The sequence below is a fragment of the Mus musculus genome, chromosome Y (assembly GCF_000001635.26).
Source record: "Mus musculus strain C57BL/6J chromosome Y, GRCm38.p6 C57BL/6J".
NCBI classification, from domain to species: Eukaryota; Metazoa; Chordata; class Mammalia; order Rodentia; family Muridae; genus Mus; species Mus musculus.
This window is the reverse complement of record NC_000087.7, coordinates 73,669,662-73,696,083: the sequence shown is the minus strand read 5'-3', so window position 1 is coordinate 73,696,083 and position 26,422 is coordinate 73,669,662. Positions and strand designations below refer to the sequence as shown.

The 26,422-nt window shown below is 35.4% G+C and overlaps 1 protein-coding gene across 1 annotated transcript; it reads right to left on the bottom strand.

Moving 5' to 3' along the window:
- Window positions 1–793: 793 nt before the first annotated feature.
- Gm20903 (predicted gene, 20903) lies at window positions 794–25,350 on the bottom strand. The gene is made up of 9 exons (XM_030251607.1): window positions 25,233–25,350; window positions 19,831–19,897; window positions 19,141–19,175; window positions 12,063–12,129; window positions 11,452–11,486; window positions 4,187–4,304; window positions 3,321–3,420; window positions 1,183–1,281; window positions 794–823 (listed from the first exon to the last, which is right to left on the bottom strand). The coding sequence occupies exons 1-9, from the start codon at window positions 25,348–25,350 to the stop codon at window positions 794–796; spliced, it is 669 nt and encodes a 222-aa protein (XP_030107467.1).
- Window positions 25,351–26,422: the final 1,072 nt, after the last annotated feature.

Below are 26,422 nucleotides of genomic sequence, written 5' to 3'. Positions count from 1 at the left end.
CTCCCAGGATGTCTCAGACACTGTGCCAGCAACCAGGCTTCATACACCAGATGATATAAAGCCACCAACACATATACAGAAAAGGACTGCCAGGTCTGGACTCAGTCAGATGAGGTCCATCTAATCCTCAAGGGACTTCAGGCCCCAGGGAGCAGGGAGGTCTGGTGGAGAGGGGACAGGATGGTGGGGACATACTCTTGGAGATGGGGATTGTGGGCTTGGGGCCCTGGGAGCATGGGGGCATATAGGCAGGAGATATGGGGTGTGGAACATTAAGAGGGGGAACTAGGAGAAGAATAAAATCTCGACTTTAAAAAAAGTATAAGAATAAATTTTAAATAATTCAACTATATTAGTGTGTGGAATTTCAGTCCACGGGACTATATACCATTCACATATTCATTTAGATTTCCTTTGGAAGTTAATATAAAGATGCACTTACACTTAAACAAGAAAATGATTAAAGATATTTAAAAATAAAGAAGTTCTATTTTAACTCTAAAGGTATAACTGCTAGTTAACTTTGTAATCACATCACTGGGATTAACTTCCTTCTCAGAATCATCAGAATAACAAGGATTAAAGAAACTTTAAAACTCTGTTTCATAGGAAACAAAAAAGTTAGAGATTTTTTTATTTGTTTTATATATATACCAGCAAGTGAAAATTTTTCATGCTTCATTTTTCTGAAGATGGGAAAGTAGAAGAGTACTTCAGATTATTCTCCATGATGGCTCTTTCAAACATAGACATTTTTTTTTCTCAGTTCACCATCTACACCAAAAAGCATATCTTAGTTCTTGGTCCCCAAGTTCATCAAAACCTAAAACAGAAAAGTACCTCTTATTAAATAAATTCCCAAGGATACAAATATGAAAGATTCTGTGCAGATGATGTATAGGGTAAAGGTTAAGGTCAGGATTAGGATTAGGGTTAGTGTTAGGGTTATGTTTAATAAAGCAGGATAATTATAGTGTTATTAAAGTATGAGGTACATCTGAGGTCAAATTCCCATTTTATTATTTTATATCTTTAATAATTCATACAAAGCCATTAGGATTTTATGGATAATAGCAGTCATTTCAGTAAGAAATAATTCAAAATAATAAGTAGTTAAAACTTTATGATTATTAAAACATATTTAGATTCCTAAGGTCATTTTATGGACCATGTGCAACATACCTCCATGGACTTCTCATGCATTTCTTTAACTGCTTCCAGGGTCTGGTTCTGACTACATTTGGACAGTTTCAATGCTTGTTGTTCTTTTTGACAACTATTCTACAAATGTAAAAGGAAAACATTAGTATAACAATTCTGTTTATTTTTGTTGTTACTGCCATGCAACATGCATGGTAGTCTAACAATAAAACACTAAATGTATATCTAATACTAAAACATTTATGTGAGCAAAAATAATTCTATATGAAAGTTAAAAGGAATAGTTTTCCAACTGATTTAAAATTTTAACAACTATTTTGACTAAATATATATATATATTTACAATAATATGAAATAACATTATGCTACCAATTGTGGGGTAGGAATTTTTTTTAATGTGAAAGAGTTTTTCATAATGCACAGACTGGCCTTAGCCTCCCAAGTTCTTATGTTTATAGGCATGCACCATGTATACATGAACTCGGTAAAATCCTAGTCTTGGAAGCTTAGATTGGTTTTCTCTAGATTCCAATCTCAAGCAACATATAGAAGTAGTAACATAAAGTTCTCATTGTATTCTTTAGGGTTGCGCACAACCATGATAATTTGCATTTAAAAAAAATTAAGACAAGCCCTTTACACCTTTTCACCTTGGGCTACTACAATCCTGTTTTGCCCTTTATTCACTGTGATCAATTTTTTACCTCACATTTGCACTCAAATCATCATAATTAAGTAAAATTACCTCTAATTTGCAATGCTTATCTTTAAAAAAAGTGCACCTGCATACATTTGGAGACAAAGGGTTAATATTGGGTGTCATCTTTGATTTCACAGTACTGTTTCAGAGACAGAATCTCACTAAACCTAGAGCTCATCATTTATGCTACACCTGGTGGCTACAAAGATCTGGAGATCTTCTTTTCTCTGAACTAAATCTGAGATTGGTTGTTTTAAAATGCTCACAACCACACCAACTTTTTTTTGTTGTTGTGGTGGTGGTTTGTTTTTAGTGTTGCTAGTTTGTTGTTGTTTATTTTGTTGTTGTTGGTGGTGGTGTGGGCATTCATCCCAATGCAGGGAATATAAGCTAGGGTCTCCATGCCTACACGGGAGAAAGATTACCAATTAAACCATCTTCCAGCCCTGTAAATCAATCTTATTGGGCCCACATGCAGCATATGACACATTTAGGGATCTTTTCTTCTTTAAAACTTTCCTTCACTCATGGTAGTTTTCTTTCTACCAGTGGTTCTCTTCCTTTACTGGCTCCCTCTCACCAGCTGCCATATGCAGAATTACAAATTTTGAAGTACCCTGCTGTTCTGTCTTTAGACTCCTTATTTACAGGGATGATCACTTTCCCTTGAAATGTCATCCAGAGTCCAATGTTTAAAAACTGTCTTCAATTGGAGTATTTATTATTTATCTTTAGTTCCTATCTCTTTCCAGAACTGACTCATAATGGCAGGTTCCTCAATGCCTTCTGAGGCAAGAATGAATTTGCTGTTCCTTTCAAATTGAATACTTTCCAAACTATTAACCAGTAAATAAAATAAAATGGTTAATATGATTATCGTTGTCTCAGATCTTACTTGGAAACCAGGTGATGACTCTACAGGTAGAGTAATGGAGACGTGATCTAAAATTGTTTGCTGATATTCTTCCACAGGAAAATTCTTCCAGGGCTGTTGAGATTGTTTGTTTCCATCCTCTGTTGTTACTAAATCTTTACTAAATTTAGGACTGTAAGAACTGATTTACCAAATTGAGTTGGTTTTTTAATATAAACAACAGAGTCCAGGTGAAACCAATAAATAAGCTTTCTCTCTTCTTTGAACTCTGATATATTGTGGTTTTTTTGTTTTTTTTTTGTTTTTTGTTTTTTTTTTTTTTGTAGTCACTGGTAATCATCTCTTGATCTTTCTGCAAATGTCTGCCTCTTGAAAATTTATGATCTGGTATACCATAAAATGCCTAGTCGTTTTCATTGATATAGTATGCAATCAATAGTTTATATCTCAGTAAGACTAGAACAGAAGCAAGGATAGATAGATAATGGAACTTAATTTAGTTTCATATGCTCAACTCAAGGCTAGTTGTTCCATTCCTACTTAGTAATACTAGGTTAAATATTAAGTTTTTTTTATGGTACCAACCACTGATTTTTCTTTTTCTTCATTGAATTTCTGTACATCCATATCAGACTTCTGAAATGTAGTTATATACTGCTCACAAAATTTGTTGTTGATGTTCTTCCTGTAAAGCACAGTAACAAAAGCAGGCACATTTCATACCAATATGAAAATGAACACTCAGAACAAATTCAATTGAACATTTCATACTATAAAAAGAAAAATAGCAGTATAAAATATCTAATGGGAAATCATTATAGATTTTTCTGCTAACATATTATCAGAGAGGTTTTCATTTACGTTTTAGCTTTTCAAAATTAAAGAAATATAAACACACACAACACACACGTAACACACACACACACACACACACACACATATATATATATATATATATATATATATATACATGTACAAAATTTAATTATATTTCAATGTGGTTTTTTTTCATTATTTTCTACCAAATATAAGTTCTAATTTATTTTTCATACATTGCCTTAGTAAAGACAGTGCAAAACATGTCAACTAAAATATACAAATTGTCTGCATATGTAATTGTAGTTGTTCCTTTTGAATATTGTTAAACATAATAATCCATAAATTACATTCCTAAGACTATGTGCAAGACTTCTGTATTTCCACAATGAATGTAAATTAAAATTTAAATCTCATTAACATTGACTTAAAGCAGAAAATAAAATTTTCATAGATTTCTATGAATTAGATTTAGTTTGCTTGAAGGCATGATGTTATAGGGTTAACTGTTTAGACAAAATCAAAGCCACACATTTTTAATAAAGAATCAGACATGATATAATTTTTTTTAAACTTCAGCCACATATAATTTTTAAAATGATACACATTTGACCCTACAAATATAACAACTCTACCTCTCTCGTTCGTTCGTTTTGCAAAATCTTTCTAATTTCTGGTTGCTGCCTTTGAAAGATTCTTTGACATAAGTTTCCATCCATTTTCTCTTTATGTGAAGCGTCTTATAAATGTCATCTATATTAAAAATAAAGAGTCATTTTGAAGAAAAATTAGATGATTCCATGTATTCAAGTAAAAATAGATATAGATAAATTTCATTCAATAATGCTATGGAAACTTAAAATTAAATGATAGATATCACAAACATGCTTCATACTTTAGAATACTTAGGGTTTGGTATGTTCAGATGAAGGATGTTCAACCTGTAAAGTCTACAGAAATGTTCCACAACATAGAAAAAAACAGTCCATGTATTTTAGATAAGAAATATCTAATCTTATCTGAATTTTAATTTCTGTAAGGAAAATAATTTTGAGCTTCAAGAACAGTTTTCAAAAGAACAAATGCACAAAACAAAGGATCAAAAGTATACTTAATTCTTCATAAGGAAACACTTTTAATAAAGGCTAATTCTTTTCCAAATCTAAAAAAGATGATGCAACTGAAAGAACAAACTTGACTGTGGAACTGTTAGACCCATTGTTTAAAATATTCAATTAAAATAAGAGGGCAACCGGTCATATTGGTTCCCATGTTAATCCTAGTATTCTGGAGGAAAAGGCAGAGAGATATTTGTGTGTTCCAGGTTAACCTGGTCAACATACTGAGTTCCAGGACAGACAGAGCTACAAATGAGACCCTGTCAGAATCAAACCTGCGTTTGATTCCTAGCACCTACATAATGTGCACAAATATCTCCAACTCCAGTTCCAGGGGATGTGATGCCCTGTTCTAAATTCTGCATGCACCAGGTACATATGTATATGACTCACAGACATACTTATAGGCAAAATACCTATATAAATAAAAATAGATAAAAATGTTAAAATCTATGTTTAAAACAATGATCTCCAAGTTTTTTTTTAATCAAAATAAAATTATTTCTAAAGTGAATTGGTAATTATATTTCAGAACATATCCTTTAAAAAAACACTTGAAGAAAATTATGGTAGGAACTTTTGATCAGTAACTGCTGCAGTTCATGAAAATTGTAATGCTTCAGAAAATGTTTAGTACCTTTCTAGCATGCACAGTTAGCTTTCAGTAACTAGGATGAAGCTATATTTCGGTGTACATGTTTAATATTCTCACCATACATAGTACTAGACAAAATCAGATTATTAAATGATTATTCTGCCTCCTCTAAATAGAGCAAATCCTTCAGTTGAAAAAAAATAATTTGGTAAAATGGGTAACTTGAAAGAAGCAAAATATTATTTTTTAAAAATATAATATTGTTTCATGGGGGTAGAGATATGGCTCAGCAGTTAAGAGTACTTCCTGTTCTTTGCAAAGGACATAGGTTTGGTGTCTAGTACTCATATGGTGGCTCACAACTATCTGACTCCAGTTCCAGGTATCTGAAATAATCAACTGATATCTGAACAACAGGTACACATGTGGTGCACATATATAACTGTAAGCAAAACACTAATACACATAAATAAGTCCAAAAATAGGTATTAGGAGCATTGTTTAGTAAGCCATGTAAAGATGTTTTTATTTGTGTGTATGATCCTAGTATTGGAAGCTTAAGCAGGAGATTTCCAGTGTAAAGACTGCATAGGTTAAATAGGAAAATGCAGGCCAGCCTGAACTACATAATGACACCATATCTCAAAGACAAGTTACTGTCTTCTGAGAAAGCTCACTTAGCATTCAGTTACATATAATTTAAAACAGATACTTTAGAATCTGAGTATCATTCTCTCATTGTTTAGTAAGTTGTCTAACACTTACAGTTACATAATTCATTTCATAAAAAGAAAAAGAAAAACAATGAAGGGATTGGAGAGATGATTCAGCAGTTAAGAGCACTGGTTCCCTTCCAGCTTTCTGAGATTGGAGTACCAAAACCCACAAGGTGGCTCACTACCTATAACTTCAGTTTCAGGGGATTCAAGGCCTTCATCTGGCTTCCTCAGGTACAAGACACACTAGTTGTGCACATACACACGTGAAAGAAAGAAAAAAAAAACAATAACCATAACATAAAATTTAAAAATAAGTTATAAGGGTTACATTAAAGAATTCAGTTTTGCACTGTGCCATATAAAGAAGGAAGCACAGAAGACTCCTAGAAAAGAAACTGACAATATAAAATTAGCACTGGATCAATGAAAATATGTTTCATGTACAGAATTTTGTATACATATCACTTAGCTATGAGTACATGGAACTGTGAAATTGTTTACATCTATTTTTTTTTCCTTTTAAAATTCCTTCAAAGCTGTTACAAAAAAGCCTCAGTAGTCAAGAGGGCCTACTGTGAAAAGAGGAGGTTCACAAAGTACTTTTTTTTTTGTTTTTTAAGGTAAGTAATGTTACTTCATGCTTATCAAAGGATAATTCATCAAAGATGAACTCACAATTCTGAATATCTATGCTCCAAATACAAGGGCAACCAAATTCATAAAGAAATTTTACTAGAACTCAAAGTACATATTGTACCCCATATAATAATAGTGAGAAACTTCAACACCCCACTCTGAGCAACGCAGAGGTCCTGGAAAAAAGAAATGAAAAAGAGACACTGTGAAACTAATGAGAAGTTATGAAACAATCGGATTCATCAGATACATATATATGTATCTGTCACACACACACAGACACACACATCCAAACATGCACACATATATTGAAGCAAATTCACACACAGTTCTCACTAGATGAAGAGAAATTATTTGAAAAAAAATCAACAAACCTTCATGATAATAGTCTTGGATAGATTAAGAATTTTAAGCACATACCTAAATATAGAAGCAAACCAGAAGCCAACATCAAATTAAATGGAAAGAAACTTGATGCAATCCCACTAAAATAAGACAAGACAGGACTAGACAAGGCTTCTTACTCTTTCCCTACCAATTCACTATAGTACTACAAGTTCTAGACAGAGCAACTAGAAAACAAAAATTGGTCAAAGGAATAAAAATTGGAAAGGAATAAATCAAAATATCACTATTAGCAGATAATAAAATAGTATACTTAAGTGACCACAAAAATTCCATCAGAGAACCCATAAACCTGAAAAACAACTTCAGCAAAGTGGCTAGATATACAATTAACTCAAACAAAACAGTACCTTTCTTCTACTCAAAAGATAAACAGGATGAAAGGCAATTATGGAAACAACACCTTTCAAAAGTCACAAATTATAGTTCCTTGATGTGACTCAAACCAAGCAGGTGAAAGATTTCTATGACAAGAACTTCAAGTCTCTGAAGAAAGAAACTGAAAAATCTCAGAAGATGGAAAGGTCTCCCATGGTCATAGATTAAGTTAGTAAAAATGGCTGTCTTCCCAAAAGCAATCTACAGATTCCATGCACTCTCCATCAAAATTTAAACTCAATTCTTCGTAGAGACAGAAAGAGCAATATGCAAAACCATTCGGAATATCAAAACTCCAGAATATCCCAAAACTATTCTCAACAATAAAAGAACTTCAGGGGGAATCATCCCTGACCTTAAGCTGTATTATGCAGAAATAGTGATAAAAATGTATGGTAATGGTACAGAGACAATGCCTTCATGAAATGGAGAGATCTAAAATATATCATCCTGTGTGATCTCAAAGGAAAAAAAACATGGTATGCACTCACTGATAAGTGGATATTATCCTAAAAGCTCAGAATACCCAAAATGTAATTCACAGACCACATGAAGCTGAAGAAGAAGGAAGACAAAAGTGTAGGTGTTTCAGTCCTTCTTAGAATGGGGAACATACTATTCCTGATAGGAAATGTGGAGATCAGGGCAGAGACTTAAGGAATGACCATCCAGATTCTGTCCAACCTTTGGATCCATCCCATATACAGAAACCAGGCACAGTCACTATTGTGGATACCAACAAGTGCTTGCTGATAGGAGCATAATATGACTGTCTCCTGAGAGGCTCTGCCAGGGCTTGGCAAAAACAGAGGCTGATGCTCACAGCCAACAATCAGACTGATCATGGGGTCCCCAGGGGAGCAGTTAGAGGAAGAACTGAAGGAGCTGAAGGGGTTTGCAACCTTACAGGAAGAACAACAATATGAACCGAGCAGACAGACCAGAGCACTCAGGGACTAAGCCACCAAACAAAGAGGGGCACCCATGACTCTAGCGGCATATAGAGCAGAGGATGGTATTGTCAGACATCAGTGGGAGGAGAGGTCCTTGGTCCTGTGAAAGCTCCATGCCCCAGTGTAGGCAAATGCCAGGGTAGGGAGGTGGAGTATGTGGGTGAGGGAACAGGCTCATAGAAACAAAGCAAGTGTCAAATGGAATAGGGATACCTGGGATTAAACCAGGAAATGGCTGATATTTGAAATGTAAATAAATACACACACACTCACACACACACACACACACACACACACACACACACACAGATGGCTTTAACTGTGTCTTCAGGTGGGTTTACATCTAATCACAGGATGATCTAAATTTTTCCCATTCCTGCTAGTTTTTTGATAAATTAGAGTAAATGTGTCTGCATCTCAATCTCCAAATAAAATCATAGTTGCTCTTATCACAACCAAGCTCCTCAACCTTTTTCATCACAATACAAATCTAAGACAAATCTTAAATATAAAATTCTTCCTGGCTGGACAAATATTTTACTGCTACAGCAAGAAGCTCTGGTTTCAATCTTCAGGAATGAAAAATAAAAACCCCCAAAATTTAGATATAAAAAATAAAGAAGGCATGATTCCTCGGGCCCCATTACATTTCTGAGGCTGAGGACTTCAGGTACAAGGCCAGTCCAGGCTGCAATTGAGGTTTCAGACAATCCTGAGATATAGAGCTAGAGGTTACTTTCCTAAACCAAAACAACAAATAAATAAAGACAGCCTGGTCTGAATTATGTCTGAATTCCCAGCACTTCTGAGGCTGAGAGAAGCCTCTAGTATTTGAGGCAGTTTGGAACCTATTATTTCGGCAATGTGGCATTTTCACAACACGTTAAAATGTAGACTGGTCTTCAGTTTCTTTTTAATAAATTCCTGGTGGGAAGCAGTTGCACAGAAGAGGGTTTTGTCTGTTTCATCCACTAAGTGAAGTCCAGTTTACTCACACCTCACATCCCCAGTCCCCAAGAATACTTTCAGGGTCTCCATTTCCTTGGCCTTCCTGATTTCTGCTAGGAGCTAGTCTGTTCAAACTCTTGCACTTACAGTGAAGTTCTCAGTTTTTCTCAGCAGAGGCCTAAGTGGGAAAGGTCGATTGTGAACCTGGAAGTAGCAACTTCCTGAGTCCAGTGAGGGTCACCTAATCTCATTACTCCTGAAGAAACACCTCCAAATCTCCACCTTCATCCCCACCCAGACCCCTAGCTGAACCAGGATTAACCAACAGACAATTGACTACCTCCACTGAGACTTCATCCTACCATGATTCCTCAAGAATTTTGCTTCCTCAAGAAATCTTTGTAGCCACCATACTGGGTAACAGGGTTTGAACAGCAGGAAAATAATCTCAGCCAAGCCCATTGCTGATTGGCTGTGTTTGCACATGAGTACTAAGGGTAAGAGAGGCTCTTTCAGTCATCTGTGATTAAAGTTTCAAAAAGCGGGTAGTATTTTAACTTCCACTACTACCCAGAGGCTTTCCATTTTCTAAGTTTGCAATACTAACTTGAAAGTTAAAATAAAATGAACTCCAAAGACGACTCTCCTACTTTGTTTCAGATGAAGGGACTGTTCTGTGTAACTCTAAATTGTTTTTTTTTGTTTGTTTGTTTGTTTGTTTTGTTTTTTTGTTTCTTTTTTTTTTTGGTTTTTTTTTAAACTAAAGTGTTTTTGCATGTTTGTATTTATATAACATGTATGACTAGTTCCCCTAGAAACTAGAATAGGATGCCAAAATCCCTGGATCTAGAATTAAAAATGATTTTGAGAATTATGTGGGTTCTAGGAACTAAACCTTGGTTCTGTACAAAAGCAACAAGTGTTCTTAATTTCTAAGCCATCTTTCCATTCCTATCCTGTGTGTGTTTTAAGGTGTGCTGGACCATTTCTCACGATAGATGTTTAATTTTACTATATAATGGAGAGTATAAAAAATGACTTTGTTAATGTTGTCTATTTCCAGAAACAGAAAAACAAACAAACAAACAAACAAAACAGCAACAAAAAAACCATAATTTTAATGGATTGTGTAAATCATAAATAGTTTCAGGATAAAAATGGAGTGTATACATTTCAGTATATGGGTGCATAAGGAGGCCAGATATAGACATCTGTTTTATTCTCAATTATATTCCAAATTTCTTTTTCATTTTCAGTTTTTTTTTTCAAGTCAGGGTTTATCTGTATAGCTCTGGTTAACCAGGAACTCACCCTGTATACCAGGGTGGCATCAAAATCAAAAATCTCCCTGCCTCTGCCTCCCAACGTCTGGGATTAAGGCATGTGCCACCACTGACTGACCCAACTTAAAACTTGAGATAGGTTCTCTCTGAATATGCAGCTAACCAATGCCACTACCTCGGCTAGCCAGCAAGCTGTCTCCACCTACTCAGCACTGGTTGGCAGCCTGCATTTTAGAAGTGGATTCTAGGCCCCCACTTTTATTTTCAAGAAAAACATTTTACTAAAACAGCCATCTCTCTAGCCACTCTTCAAGGTTTGTTCTGTTGCTATAGACACTGCAATTTTTTGTTTGTTTGTTTTTTGTTTGTTTGGTTTCTTTTTCTATTTCTCTAATCATGCCTAAGTTTAGGCTCCTAAAATGCTTAGTGGTGGTTTTGCTTGTTTCCTTACAACAGCAAATTGGTTTTCTTGCTCACTTTACAATTTGCAGCTAATTTGGCACACTGGACGAACTGACATTTCATTTACTAGTCTTATTGCTGTGTTTTGTTTCTTTGGTGCTTTTTTTTTTTTTTTTTTTAATTTGCTGGGTTTGTTTTTTTTTGCTGGTTTTTTGTTTTTGTTTTTGTTTTCACCACTGAAGATGAAATTTATAACTTTTAATGGTGCTTTACCACTGAGCTACATCTTTAGTTAATCTTTAGTTTTGAATGTTGGATGAGAAGTTATCTGTGTGTATTTTTTAACGAAAACTATAATTTCTGTGAAGCCTACAATTATCCCCCTATGCTATAGGTTCTATAGAGATCTGTTTCCCTCGTTTGGCCTCTTCAAGAAACAGGGAAATATTTCTAAAACACATACCTCCAGATTTATCCAACATACTGCCTACTTCATGTCTGTGAAGACAGAACAATAAAAAATTAAAGCAAGAAATATAGTAGACTGGTAGGCCATTTTTTTTTACCACACACAAAACTTTACACAGAACCTTCTTTAATTTTTTATAATAAATATATAATGTTTGGTTTGGAACAAATGTCATATGCATATAAAATATATGGTGGACTACCAACTTGAACTTGGATTATTTACTTTTAACAATTCATACGTTTACACCCCACAAGGAGTTTATTCATAACTCTCCCACAATTGCCAAGACCCTTTTTTCCCCCAGATAGTCCCCTACTTATTTTTATGATGTTTCTCCTTTTCTTTGAGTGTGTCAAAGATCACATGCAGGTGGTCCTATTGTATGAGTTCCTATGTGTTTGTGATCACAAAGTCTAAAGGATCCCAAGCTGGGCTTGAACTTAACATATATCAGCATCTGACATTGAAATGCTGATCTTCCTGAATCTAGTTTTCCAGTGAAGGTAACACAAACACTACTTTTGAAGTACTCTATTGAACTGGCAAAAAAAAAAAGAAAGAAAAAAAAAGAGAAAAAAAGAAAAATGAATTGAAAATATTACCCCATGTCTTCATCTCCTTTTACTTGAGGCGATATATTTTCATCTTTACCAATTGCTGGATTATTTACTGTATTGACAATAGAAAATGTAAACATTTGAAAGTATGCAATATTAGTAATAGTTAATAAAGTACTATCAATTTGAATTTCTTTGGAAAAACTGCCCATTTTGAGTTTTTGAAACAGATTTTAAAAATTAAGTAAAATTAAGTACATCCAGGAAATCTAGGACACAAGGAGAAGAAAAAACATAAGGATAACAGGTATAGATGAGAAGTAAGATTTCCAAATTATAGGGCCAGTGAATATCTTCAACAAAACTATAAAAGAAACCTTTCCTAACCTAATGAAAGAGATGTCCATGAACATACAAGAAGCATGCAGAACTCCAAATAGTTTGGACCAGAAAAACAACAACAAAAACAAAAATCCCTGCCATCATATATTAATCAAAGCACCAAATGAACAAAACAAAGAAAGAATATTAAAAGCAGTAAGGTAAAATGGTCAAGTAACATATACAGGAATTCCTATCAGAATTACACCTAACTTCTCCCCAGAGACTATGAAAGCCATAAGATCCACGGTAGATATCATACAGACACTAAGAGAGCAGAAATAAGAGCCAAAGCTATAATATGCAGCAAAACTATTTTACCATAGATTGAGAAAACAAGGTATTCCGTGAAAAAACAATATTTACACAATATCTTTGAACAAACCAAACCCTTCAAGGGATAATAAAGGGAAAACTCCAATATAAGGAGGGAAATCATGCTAGCAAAAGCAAGATATTAATCTTGAAGTAAACCTAAAAGAAGATAGCTACATGAACAAAATTCCAACAAAAATAACAGGAAGAAACAAAGACTTTGCCTTAGTATCTCTTAATATCACCATATTCTATTCACCAATTAGAAAGAAATAGACAAACAGACTGGATGTGTAAGCAAGACCCAGCATACCAGAAACAAACCTCAGGGACAAAGACAGACATTTCCTCACAGTAAAAGGCTGGAAAACAATTTTCTAAGCAAATGTTCCAAAGAAACAAATTTGGAGTAGCCATTCTAATATCAAATAAATTTGACTTTCAACCCAATGTTATCAAAAAAGACAAGGAGTGACACTTCATATTCATCAAAGTTAAAATTTACCAAGATGAATTTTCAATTCTAAACATTTATAGTCCAAATGCAATGGCATCCATATTCATATAAGAAACTTTAGTACAGCTCAAAATGCACATTGCACCACACACAATAATAGCAGAAGACTTCAACAACCCTCCTCATCAATGGAAAGATCCTGGAAAGAAAAATTAAAAAAAGACACAGTTAAACTAACAGAAGTTATGAAACAAATACATTAGTTGATATCTATAGAACATTTTATTCTAGAACAAAAATTGTCCATTCTGCTCAGCACCTCATGACGCCTTCTCCAAAATTAACAATATAATCAGTCACAAAACATGCCTCAACAGATATAAAAATATCCAAATAATCTCATACATCCTATCTAATCACCAAGGACTAAGGCTGATCTGAAATAATAATATAAATAATTGAAAACCCATGTACACGTAGAAGGTGAACAAAAATCCAGTCAGTGATAAATCAGGTAGGGAAGAAATAAAAAAAAAAATAAATGTAAGACTTTTTAGAGTTTAAAAAAAATGAAGTTACTACATACCGAAAGTTGTGGAACACAACTAAAGCAGTGTTAAAGGGAATCTCATAGCTCTGAATGCCTCTAAATAGAAACTGGAGAGAAGATACAGTAGTAGGTTGACAGCACACCTAAAACCCCTTGAATAACAGGAAGGAAATTCACCCAAGAGGAGTTGAAGGCAGGAACTAATCACACTCAGGGCTGAAATCAAACAAGTGGAAACAAAGGAACTATAACATAAAATCAAACAAACTAGGAGCTGGACCTTTGAGAAAGTCAACAAGATAGATAAAACATAAGCCAGACTAATTACAGGGCACAGGGAATATATCAACATTAACAAAACCAGTAATGAAAAGGGAGACATAACAACAGATACTTAGTAAATCCAAAAAAATCATCAGATCCTACTATATAAGCCTGTAACTTAGCAAAAGTGGAAAATCTGGATGAATTGGACAATTATCTAGACAGATGTCAGGTACTAAATTTCAATCAGGTTGAGATAAACCCTGTAAACTCTCCCATAATCCCCAAAGAAATAGAAGCAGTCATTAAGAGCTCCCCCCTCAAAAAAAAAAAAAAAAAAAAAAGCCCCGTATCTGATGGGTTTAGTACAGATTTCTATCAGGCTTTCAATGAAACACCAATACCAACAATCTTCAATCTATTATGCAAAAACAAAAGAAAATGAACACTACTTAATTTGTTCTATGAAGCCACATTTACTCTTATACCCAAACCATACAAAAACCCAATGAAGACAGGATACTTCAGACCAATTTAACTTATAAATATTGATGCAAAAGTACTCAATAACATCCTGTTAAACACAATCCAAGAACACATCAAAATGATCATCGTTCATGATCAAGCGGCTTCATCCCAGGGATACAGGAATGGTTCAATATATGGGAATCCATCAATGTAATCCAATATGTAAAGAATCTCAAGGAAAAAAACACAGTATTATCTCATTAGACGCTGAGGAATCATTTAAAAAAAATCAACACACCTTCATGATGAAGTCTTGGATAGATTCAGAAAGCAAGGCCCATAACTAAACATAGTAGCAAACCAGGATCCAACATCAAAATAAATGGAGAGAAACTCGATGCAATCCCACTAATATATGACAAGGCTTCCCACTCTCTCCCTACCTATTCACTATAGTACTGGAAGTTCTAGCCAGATTAAATAGACAACAAAAAGAGGTCAAAAAGTTAAAAATTGGAAAAGAACAAATGAAAATATCACTATTAATAGGTAATAAGATAGTATATTTAGTGACCCCAAAAAAATCCTCTACAGAACCCTTAAGCCTGAGAAACAACTTTAGCAAAGTGATTGGATATACAATTAACTCAAATAGATCAGTAGCCTTCCTCTACTCAAAGGATAAACAGGCTGAAAAGGAAGTTATGGAAGCAACACTCTTCACAATAGTCTCATATTTTAATACCTTGGTGTGACACGAAAAAAGCAAGTCAAAGTTCTGTAGGACAAGAACTTCATGTCTCTGAAGATAGAATTGAAATTCTCAGAAGATGGAAAGATCTCCCATGGCCATAGATTGGTGTCCCAAATAATTTAGTAAAAATGTCTATCTTGCCATAAGTAAGCTCTGATTCCATGCCCTCTCCATCAATATTCAAACTTAATTCTTTATAAAGATAGAAAGAGCAATATGCAAAATCATTTGGAATAACGAAAATCCAGGATATTGTAAAACTATTCACAACAATAAAAGAACTTCAGGGGGAATCATCCCTGACCTCAAGCTGTATTATAGAGAAATAGTGATAAAAATGTATAGTGACCATAAAGAAAAAATGACTTCAGGAAGTTCACACGCAAACGGATATGTCTAAAGTATATCATCCTGTATGAGGTAACACAATCCCAAAGGAAAAAAATATGGTATGCACTCACTGATAAGTGGATATTATCCTAAAAGTTCAGAATACCCAAAATGTAATTCACAGACCACATAAACCTTAAGAAGGAAGAAAAAAGTGTGCATGTTTCCGTCCTTCTCAGAATGGGGAACAAAATACTACTGGGAGGAAATATGGAGACAAAGTGCAGGGCAGAGACTGAAGGAACGACCATTCAGAATCTGCCCCACCTGTGGATCCATCCCGTATATAAACACCAGACCCTGTCACTATTGTGGATACCAACAAATGATTGCTGAAAGGAGCCTAATAAGGCTGTGTCCTTAGGGGCTCTGCCAGAGGTTGGCAAAAACAGAGGCTCATGCTCACAGCCAACAATCAGACTGATTATGGGGTCCACAGTGGAGGAGTTAGAGGAAGGACTGAAGGAGCTGAAGGGGTTTGTAATCTTACAGGAAGAACAATAATATGAACCAAGCAGACCGCCCCCTCCCCCCAGAGCACTCAGGGACGAAGCCAGCAAACAAAGAGGGGGACCATGGCTCCAGCTAAATACATAGCAGAGGATGTCCTTGTCAAACATCAGTGAGAGGAGAGGTCCTTGGTCATGTGAAGTTTGGTGTCCCAGTGTAGGCAAATACCAGAGCAGGGACATGGGTGTTGGTGGGTGGGGGAACATGCTCATAGAAGCAGAGGGAGGGTGGAATGGTAAAGGGAATTTCTGGGGTGAAACCAGGAAATGACTAATATTTGAAATGTAAATAAACACACACACACACACACACACACACACACACACACCTAATATGATGGCTTTAACTGTGACTTCAAGTGGGTTTATATGCAATCACAGGATGATCTAAATTTTGGTCCCATTGTTGCTAGGGTTTTGATAAATTAGAGTAAATGTGTTTGCATCTCAATCTCCAAATGAAATCATGGTTGCTTTTATCATAACCAAGCTCCTCAATTTTTTTCATCATAATACAAATCTAAAGCAGATCTAAAATATAAAGTTTTTCTGGCTGGACAAATATTTTACTGCTACAGCAAGAAGCTCTGGTTTCAATCTTCAACAAGGAAAAAAGGAATAAAAAACAAACAAACAAACAAACAAACAAACAAACAAAAATTTAAATATAAAAAATAAAGAACACATATTTCCTCAGGCCCAGGTACATTTGTAAGGCTGGGGACTTCTGTTTCAAGGCCAGTCAAAGCTGCAGGTGAGGTTTCAGACAATCCTGAGATATAGAGTTAGAGCTTACTGTCCTAAACCAAAACAACAAATAAATAACAACAACCTGGCCTGAATTATGTCTGAAGTCCCAGCACTTCTGAGGCTGAGAGGAGCCTCTGTATTTTGAGGCAATTGGAGCCTATACATAGAAATTTCGGGAATCTGCCATTTTAACAACAGGTAGAGGTAAATGAAGACTGGTTTTCAGTTCGTTTTTAATGAATTCCTGGCAGGCAGCAGTAGCTAAAAGAAGGTTTTAGTCTGTTGGCTCCACTAACTGACTTCCAATTTACTCACTCCTCACCTCCCCAAGCCCCAAGAAGACTTCCAGGGTCTCCAATTCCCTGGCCTTCCTGCTTTCTGTTAGAAAATAATTCTGTTCAAACCCCTGCCCTTAGCGAAGTTCTCTGTTTTTCTCAGCAGAGACCTAAGTGGGAAAAGTTGATTGTGAGCCTGGAAGCAGTACCTTCCTGAGTCCAGTGAGGGTCACCTCCTCTCCTTACTCCTAAAGTAACACCTCCACCCCTCCACCTTCTTCCCCACACAGGCCCCCAGCTCAAACAGTATTAATCATCTTTCAACAGACAATTGACTACCTCTACTGAGACTTCTCCCTACCATGCTTCCACAAGAACTCGGCTTGATGACTACCACAAAGCATACTGGGTAACAGGTTTGGATAGCGGGAAAACAATCTCAGCCAAGGCCCTTGCTGATTGGCAGTGTTTGCACATGTGTACTAAGGGTGAGAAAGGCTCAATCAGTCGTCTGTCATTGAAGAGCAAAAAGGAGGTAGTATTTTAGCTGCCACTACTACCCAGAGGCTTTCCATTTTCCAAGTTTACAATACTAACTTGAAAGCTAAAATAAAACGGACCCCAAACAAGACTCTCCTACTTTGTTTCAGATGAAGGTGCTGTTGTTTGTAATTTTCAATTGTTTTATTTATTTAAGTAATTTGTTTTTGCATGTTTGTGTTTATAAACATGCATGTGTGGTGCACATAGAAACTAGAAGAGAATTCGAAAACCCATGGATATAGAATTAAAAATGGTTTTGAGCCATTGTGTGGGTCCTAGGAACTAAAACTTGGTTCTGTCCAAGAACAACAAGTGCTCTTAATTTCTAAGCCATCTTTCCATCCCTGTCCTTTGTGTCTTTTAAGGTGTGCTGATCATTTTTCTTGAAAGATGTTTATTTGTACTATACAGTGGAGATTACAAAATTATAACACTTTCTTAATATTGACAATTTGCTCATAGAGAAAAAACAAAAAGACAAAAACCATCATTTTAATGGATTGTGTAAATCAGATAAAGAGTATTGTAAAAAACTGATGCATATACATTCCAGTATAAGTATGCATAAGAGGGCGACAAATAGACATTTGCTGCATTCTCAATCACATTCCAACTTCCTTTTTTTTTTTTTTTTTTTTTTTTTTTTCAAGGCAGGGTTGTAGTCCTGGACCTCACCCTGGTTACCAACTGCTGGGATTATGGCATGAACCACCTCTGACTGCCCAAATTTAAAACATGAGACAGGTTCTCTCTGAATCTGCAGCTCACCAATGCCACTAGCCTGGCTAGCCAGCAAGCTGTCTCCAACTACTTTTCACTGGGTCGCAGCCTGCATTTTTAAAGCCGATTTAAGACCCCCTCCTTAATTTATATACTTTCAAATAAAGCACATTACCAAAACAGCCATCTCTCTAGCCCCTCTGAGAGGTTTGTTCTCTTGTGGTAGCCACTGTATATTTTTTTTTCTTCTCTAATCATGCCTAAGTTTAGGCTCCTAAAATGCTTATTGCTGGTTTTGCTTGTTTCCTTACAAGAGCAAACTGGGTTTCTTGCTCATTTTACAATTTGCAGTTAATTTGGCAAACTGGACAACCTAACATTTCATTTGCAAGACTTATAACTGTGTTTTGCTTGTTTGGTAGGATTTTTGTTAATTTGGTGCATTTGTTGGTTTGTTTGGGGTTTTTATTGTTATTGTTTTGTTTTGTTTCTTTGTTTGTTTTTGTTTGTTTATTTTTGACACTGAAGATGAAACTCATCACTTTTAAATGGTGATTTACCACTGAGCTACATCTTCAGCTAATCTTGCATTCTGAATGTTTGCTGAGAAGTTATCTCATATGTGTTTTAAAGGAAACTACAATTACTGTGAACCCAAAATTATCCCCTTTTGCTATACAGTCTAGAAATCTGATGCCCTCTTCTGACCTCTTTAAAAAACAGGCAAATACCTCCAAAAACACATACCTTCAGATTTATCCAACATACTGTCTACTTCATCTCTGTGAAGAAAGGAAAATAAAAAAATTAATGCAAGAAATATAGTGGACTGGTAGGCATTTTTCTTACCCACACAAAACTTTAAAAAGAACTTTCTTTTAATTATTTATAATAAATATATAATGTTTGGTTAAGAACAAATGTCATATATATATATATATATACACATATATATATACATATGTATATGTATGTGTATATATATATGTATGTATGTATGTATATATATATATATATATATATATATATATATATATATATATATATGTATATATTACATGGTGGAGTATCAAAGTGATCTTGTATCCTTTACTTTTACCAATTCATACATTTACACCCACAGTAGTTTATTCATTACTCTCCCACTCTTGCTGAGACCCTTCTTCTTGCCAGATGGTCCCCCTCTTATTTTCATGATTTTTCTCCTTTTCTTTGTGTGTATATCTTGGAAGATTTCAGGCAGGTGGTCATATTATACTAGTTGCTATGTGTTTGTTATCACAAGGTCTGAAGGACCTCAAGCTGGGCTTGAACTCAACATATAGCAGTGTCTGATTTGTATTGCTCTCTTCCTGAATCTACTTCTCCAGTGAAGGTAATACAAACACTACTTATGAAGTAATCTATTGAGCTGGCAAAAAATATTGAAAATGTTACCCCATATCTTCATCTGCTTCTGCTTGAGGCGATATATTCTCATTTTTATCAAATGCTGGGCTCTTTACTGTATTAACAATAGAAAACAGAAACATTTGAAAGGATTCTATATAAGTAATAGTTAATAAAGTACTATCGATTTGAATTTATCTGGAAAAACTCTCCATGTAAATTTTTGGAAGAGATTTTAGAAAGGAAATATTTACACCGAGAAAATCCAGGACACAAGGAGATGACAAAACTTAAGGATAATAGGTATCAATGACAAGTAAGTTTTTCAAATTTAGGGACAGTGAATATATTCAACAAAATTATAGAAGAAAACTTCCCTAACCTAAAGAAAGAGTTGCCTATGAATATACAAGTAGCCTACAAAACTCCAAATAGTTTGGACCACAAGAGAAATTTCTTCCATCATATAGAAATCAAAACTCCAAATGCATAATAAAAAAAAAAGAAAAGAAAAAGAAGAATATTAAAAGCACTAAGGGAAAATGGTCAAGTGACTTATAAAGGAAATCCTATCAAAACTATACCTAACTTATCCCCAGAGATTATGAAAGCCATAATATCCAGGGCAGATGTCATACAGACCCTAAGGGAAAAGAAATGCCAGACAAGGCTACTAGACGCATCAAAAATTTTTACAATAGATTGAGAAAACAAGGTATTCTGTGAAAAAAAACCGATATCTACACAATATGCTCGAACAAATCCAGCCCATCAAGTGGGTAATAATGGGAAAACTCCAATATAAGGAGGGAAATTACACTCTAGAAAAACCAAGAAATTGATCTTGAAGCAAACCTAAAAGAAGAAAGCTACATGAATCACATTCCAACTCTAACAACAAAAATAACAGGAAGCAACAACTACTTTTCCTTAATATCTCATAATATCAGCGGACACAATTCACCAATAAAAAGACATAGAATAACAGACAGGATGTGTAAGCAAGACCAAGCATACTAGAAACAAATCTCAGGGACAAATACAGATATTACCTTAGAGTAAAAGGCTGGAAAACAATTATCCAAGGAAATGTTACAAAGAAACAAGTTGGAGTAGCCATTCTAATATCAAATAAATTCGACTTTCAACCCAAAGTTATCAAAAAAAAAAAAGAGGAGGGACACTTCATATTCATCAATGTTAAAATTTGCCAAAATGAATTCCCAATTCTGAACATTTATACGCCAAATGCAATGTCATCCACACTCATAAAAGAAACTTTAGTAAAGCTCAAAAACACACATGAATAGAGCATTAAAAGAAACCTTGACTAAATTAGTTTTAGAGACCTGCAGAAAAGATTATGCAGCTCTTTTTCCCTTCACCTTGTTCTGAGTATGGAACACCACAGGGAAATTTAAACTTACACCATTCAAACTCCTCAACTGGGGACCCCCCCCCCCTTTAACAGAAGCAGGTGGAATGTTTGACCCTCATGTTTCTTTTTCAGAACTCCCACTAGCTCACTTGAAGGACCTACAACTGGTCAGAAAAGATGCCTTGGAAATGTTGAAACACAATAAAAAACTTAAACAAAAACAAAAAAACAAAAAAACATACGAACCAGAAACCATCTTGGTGCCACATAAATTTCAAACAGGAGTACCTGTCCTGGTCTGGTGCCACCATTCTGGCAAACTTGAACTCAGATCAAAAGGACTTTCCCTGATGATTCTCACAAGCCCTGCTGCCACACCTCCAGCATGTGCCCAGTTCTGGCATCCAGCCTGCCATGGCCCACTGGCCTGGCACTGCTCACACACAGTGGGCACTGCACAGGAACCTCCCTCCCTCCCTCCTCCCAATGGCAAGAGGCTCTTTTGTCTCATTCAATGGGCTTCTGAGGTTCTCAATCTTACATATCCTAAAGCTGTGACCTCATGTTGGCTTTGTTTGGCAGCTGGGCCAGAGGTTTAATTTTCTAACTTATAAGATCAGAACTATGTACTAGAAGGAGTGGGAAATGTGAGACCACAACTTAGAGCGTTTCTCCCTGGAAGGTAAAGCACCTGGACATTCTCCAAGATTGTTTTCCCTGATTTATAAAAATACAGCCAGAAAGAGACTCTATGTTCTCTACAGCCACCAAAAATCCTTTTGGTTTCTGAGCCTTACAGCTAGAGATTCAAAATTGGAGTTTTGACAAGGACATCTGGGCAGAGAAGAACACTCCTCCCATCTCTTCCCAACTCCTCCAAACTCTCCTCCCAACTCATCCCAATTCCTCAGCTAGCTAATAAAAACCTTCTTCTGTCACATCTCAGAGTCATACGCCCCTGCCCTGCACAGTGGAAGGAGTTTGTCCTTAGCTAGCTGATAATAAAAACTCTTGCAGTTTGCATCAGGTGTCGATTTCTCTCAAGTCATTGGGGTGCTGGCCAGCTCATCCCGGGACTTTACTGGACTTGAGAGGAGGTCCATCTTCGGGGTCTTACACATGGAGACCTAATACCAAAACTCTTCAAACTAATATGCAAAATCAAAAGAGAAGGAACACTATTTAATTTGTTCTATGAAGTCAGATTACAATTATATTCAAACCATACAAAAACACAATGAAGAAAGGAAACTTCAGACCATTTTCCCTTATGAATTTCGAAGCAAAACTACTCAATAAAATCACTGCAAACCAAATAAAAGAATACATCAAAACGATCATCCATCATGGTCAAGTAGACTTCATCCCTGTAATGCAGGGATGGTTTAATATATGGAAATTTGTCAACTTAATCCACTATAGAAACAAACTCAAAGACGAAAACAACATGATCACCTCATTAGATGCTGAGAAAGCATTTGACAAAACACAACACCCATTCATAATAAAAGTCCAGGAAAGGTCAGGAATTCAAGGCCCATATCTAAACATAAAAAAAAAAAATACAATAGACAGCAAACGAGTAGGAAACATTAAACTAAATGAAACAATCTCATTAAAATCAGGGACTAGACAAGGCTGCCCACTTTCTTTATACCTATTGAATATAGTAGTTGAAGTCCTAACCAGAGCAATTAGACAACAATAGGAAAACAAATGAATACAAATTGGAAAGGAAGAAGTCAAAATATCACTATTTCCAGAATATATGATAGCATGTATCAGTGACCCAAAAATGCACCAGAGAAATCGTAACCATATATATGACTTCAGTGCAGTAGGTGAATATAAAATTAACTCAAACATATCAGTGGCCTTTCTCTACTCAAAGGAAAAAGAGGATGAGAAAGAAATTTGGGAAAACTCACCCTTCACAATACTCACAAATAATATAAAATAGCTTGGTGTGACTCTAACTTAGAAAGTGAAAGATATATATGATAAAAACTTCATGTCTCTGAAGAAAGAAATGAAACAAGATCTCAGAACATGGAAAGAACTCCCATGCTCATGGATTGGAAGGATTAATATAGTAAAAATGGCTGTTCTGCCAAAAGTAGTTTATAGATTCAATATAATCCCCATCAAAATTTCAACTCAATTCTTTACTGAGTTAGAAAGGGCAATTTACAAATTCTCCTGGAATTTGAAAAAAACAAACAAGCAACAACAACAACAACAACAAAAAACCAACAACAACAACAACAACAAAAAACAAAAACCTGGTATAGGAAAAACTATTCCCAACAATAAAAGAACCTCTTGTGGAATCACCATGCCTGACCTCAAAGTGCACTACAAAGCAATTGTGATAAACACTACATGGTACAGGTATAGTGGTACACAGGTAGATAAATGAAATAGAACTGAAGTCAGAGAAATAAACCTTTAGTCACTTGATCTTTGACAAAGGATCTAAAACCATCTAGTGGAAAGGAGACAGCATTTTCAACAAATGGTGTTGGTTCAATTGGCAGTTAGCATGTAGGAGAATGTAAATTGATCTATTCTCATCCCCTGTGCAATGCTCAAGTCTAAGTCGATCAAGGGACTGCACATAAAACCAGAGACACTGAAACTTATAGAGGAGAAAGTGGGGAATAGCCTGGAATACATGGGCAAAGGGGGGATATTCTTGAAAAAAAATACTACCAATGTCTTGTGCTATAAGATTAAAAATGGACAAATGGGACCTCATAAAACTGATAAGGTTATACCCAGAAGTTCAAACTTGTAATAAGGAAACATGCTTCACTTTGTCCATAGCAGCCTTTTGTATAATAACAAGAAGCTGAAATGAACCCAGATGACTCTCTTTAGAGGAATGTATATAGAAAATATGGCACATTTACTAAATGAATTACTACACAGCTATTAAAAACAATGAATTCATGAAATTTTTATACAAATGGATGGATCTGGATGATATCTTCCTAAGAGATTTAACCCAATCACAAAAAACACACATGATATTCACACATTGATGAGTGGATATTATCCCTGAAGCTCAGAATAACCAAGGTAAAATGTGCAAAACCCATGAAACTGAAGAAGGAAGACCAAAGTGTGGATATGCCGTTCCTTCTTAGAATGGGGATCCAAATAATCATGGAGGGAGTTACAGAGACAAAGATTGGAGCTGAGAATAAAAGAATACAGAGACTGCCTCACTTGGGGATCCATCCCATATACAACCACCAAATCTACTGAAGATGCCAACAAGGGATTGGGTGCAGGAGAATGATATAGTTGTCTCCTGAGAGGATCTGCTAATGCCTGACAAATAAAAAAGTGGATGTTCACAGACATCCTTTGGACTTAGCACAGGGTCCCCAATTATGGAGCTGGAGAAAATACCTAAGGAGCTTAAGGAGTTTGCAGGCCCCTAGAAGAAAAAACAACATGAACTAACAAGTACCCCACAATTCCATGGGATTAAACCACCAATCAATGAAAACAAATAATGGGATATATGATTCCAGCTTCTTATGTAGCAGAGGATGGACTAGTCAGGCATCAATGGGAGGAGAGACACTTGTTCCTGTAAAGATCCTATGCCCCAGTATGGGGGAATACCTGGGTTAGGAATTGGTAGATGATGTGTTGGGGAGATGGGGGAGAGGGGAGAGGACAGGAGATTTTTTGGAGTGGAAACTAGAAACGGGGATAATATTTGAAATGTAAATAAGGAAAAGTTATAATAGAAAAAGAAAGGAAATAATGTATTTGCAAGTTTTATGAAATAAATTCATGTTTGGCAAACATATTATACGAACAATGTTCATGTCTTTTCTTGAGGTGAAATCAAGAAAGTTCTTCTCTCTCAACATATGCTGATATAGTTCCAAGAGTAGGTTTATGTGCTGCAAAACCTTGTATATAGGAATAGAGAGATATAGGTAAAATTAGAAATGAAGTATATGTAAACTCTTAACAAAGACTTCTTCCATTTCAGGTGACTAGGTAAAGTCTAATGAACTGCAGGACACAATTAATACTGGAAATGTGATACCTTCCGAAAGAGCCTCCTCTGAAACTTTTATGTCATCGTCCTCATCATCAAAGTCCAAAAGTAATAAGTAACCTTCCTTTGGTATCACCTTCAATTTCTTAAGAGCCATTCTTCTCATAAGAACTCAGTAGTCTTCTTAGTTTAAAAAAAAACAATAAAAATAAAAAGGAAAAAAAAGAACTTAGTTACCTGATTAAAAATTATCATTTAAATAATTAAAAATAACAAAAAATCAAATAATTATTTTAGCTCAATGAAAGATCACTTAAGATTTACTTAACATGTATATTTTTAATCAATTGCCTTTATCAGAGAGTTCTGTGTACATATTCAATATGGTGATGCATATATATATATACTTACCCGTACCATTTCCTCCGTGTATCCCATTTATCATGTCCCTCTCCCTCACAACTTGTTTTAAAAACTTCTTTAACTCACTTCTTTAAAAACCTCCTTTAGAACCTAAATTATTAGTCTGCCATTTCTCAGTTTAAAGAGAGACAAAAACTGGCCAACCTTCAACATATGAGTCCTCCCCTCCTCCCAAAAAACGATGAGCAACATCCTTTAACCTTTGAGGTATCTGAATTTTGGTCCTATCTCCCACAGAATATTTTTAAACAAAACATCAGCAATTCTGTTTACCAGTTTATCTCAGTCTAACGTAAACTCACAGTTCTATCCAGAAAGATAAAGAACATGGTAACTGTATATTCATATCAAAAAGATCCACCACTAAGTCTACAAAAAAACATGAACTACCACCACCACCCACACAGAAAGACCTTATATTGGAGAAATTAGGGATTTGGGGAGGCCGAGGATTTCAAACATCTGAAGATTGTAAGTTCAAGGCCAGGCCAAGCCGGGCCAGCTGAAACTACAAAGATAGATCCCATCCTACAGAAACTAAACTGAGAGAAAAAGCTGAACTTGGTGGTGCAAGTCTTTAATCCCAATACATGGGAGACTGAGACAGAAAGATCTGTGGTCAGAATCCATCCCCAATGACTTATGAATCTCTTACAATTATCTCCTCTTCTTCTTTTCATTCATCTTCCTATGCCATTCTACTGTCTGCAATGTTCATACAGTCTATACCAAAGGAACACACCATAGAGAAGACAATGAGGAGGGAGGAATCCTCAGTGTGTTTCTAAGGGATCCTGAATATCACACAGGACAAT

What these genes read in the sequence shown, in the direction of transcription:
- Gm20903 (XM_030251607.1), bottom strand. Translation starts at nt 25,350, where the DNA reads ATGAGAAGAATGGCTCTTAAGAAATTGAAGGTGATACCAAAGGAAGGT. An exon ending in AAAGGAGATGAAGACATGGG is followed by an intron (nt 11,487 to 12,062) that starts GTAATATTTTCA and finishes CTGTCTTCACAG; the next exon opens with ACATGAAGTAGGCAGTATGT. An exon ending in AAAACGAACGAACGAGAGAG is followed by an intron (nt 3,421 to 4,186) that starts GTAGAGTTGTTA and finishes TGTGCTTTACAG; the next exon opens with GAAGAACATCAACAACAAAT.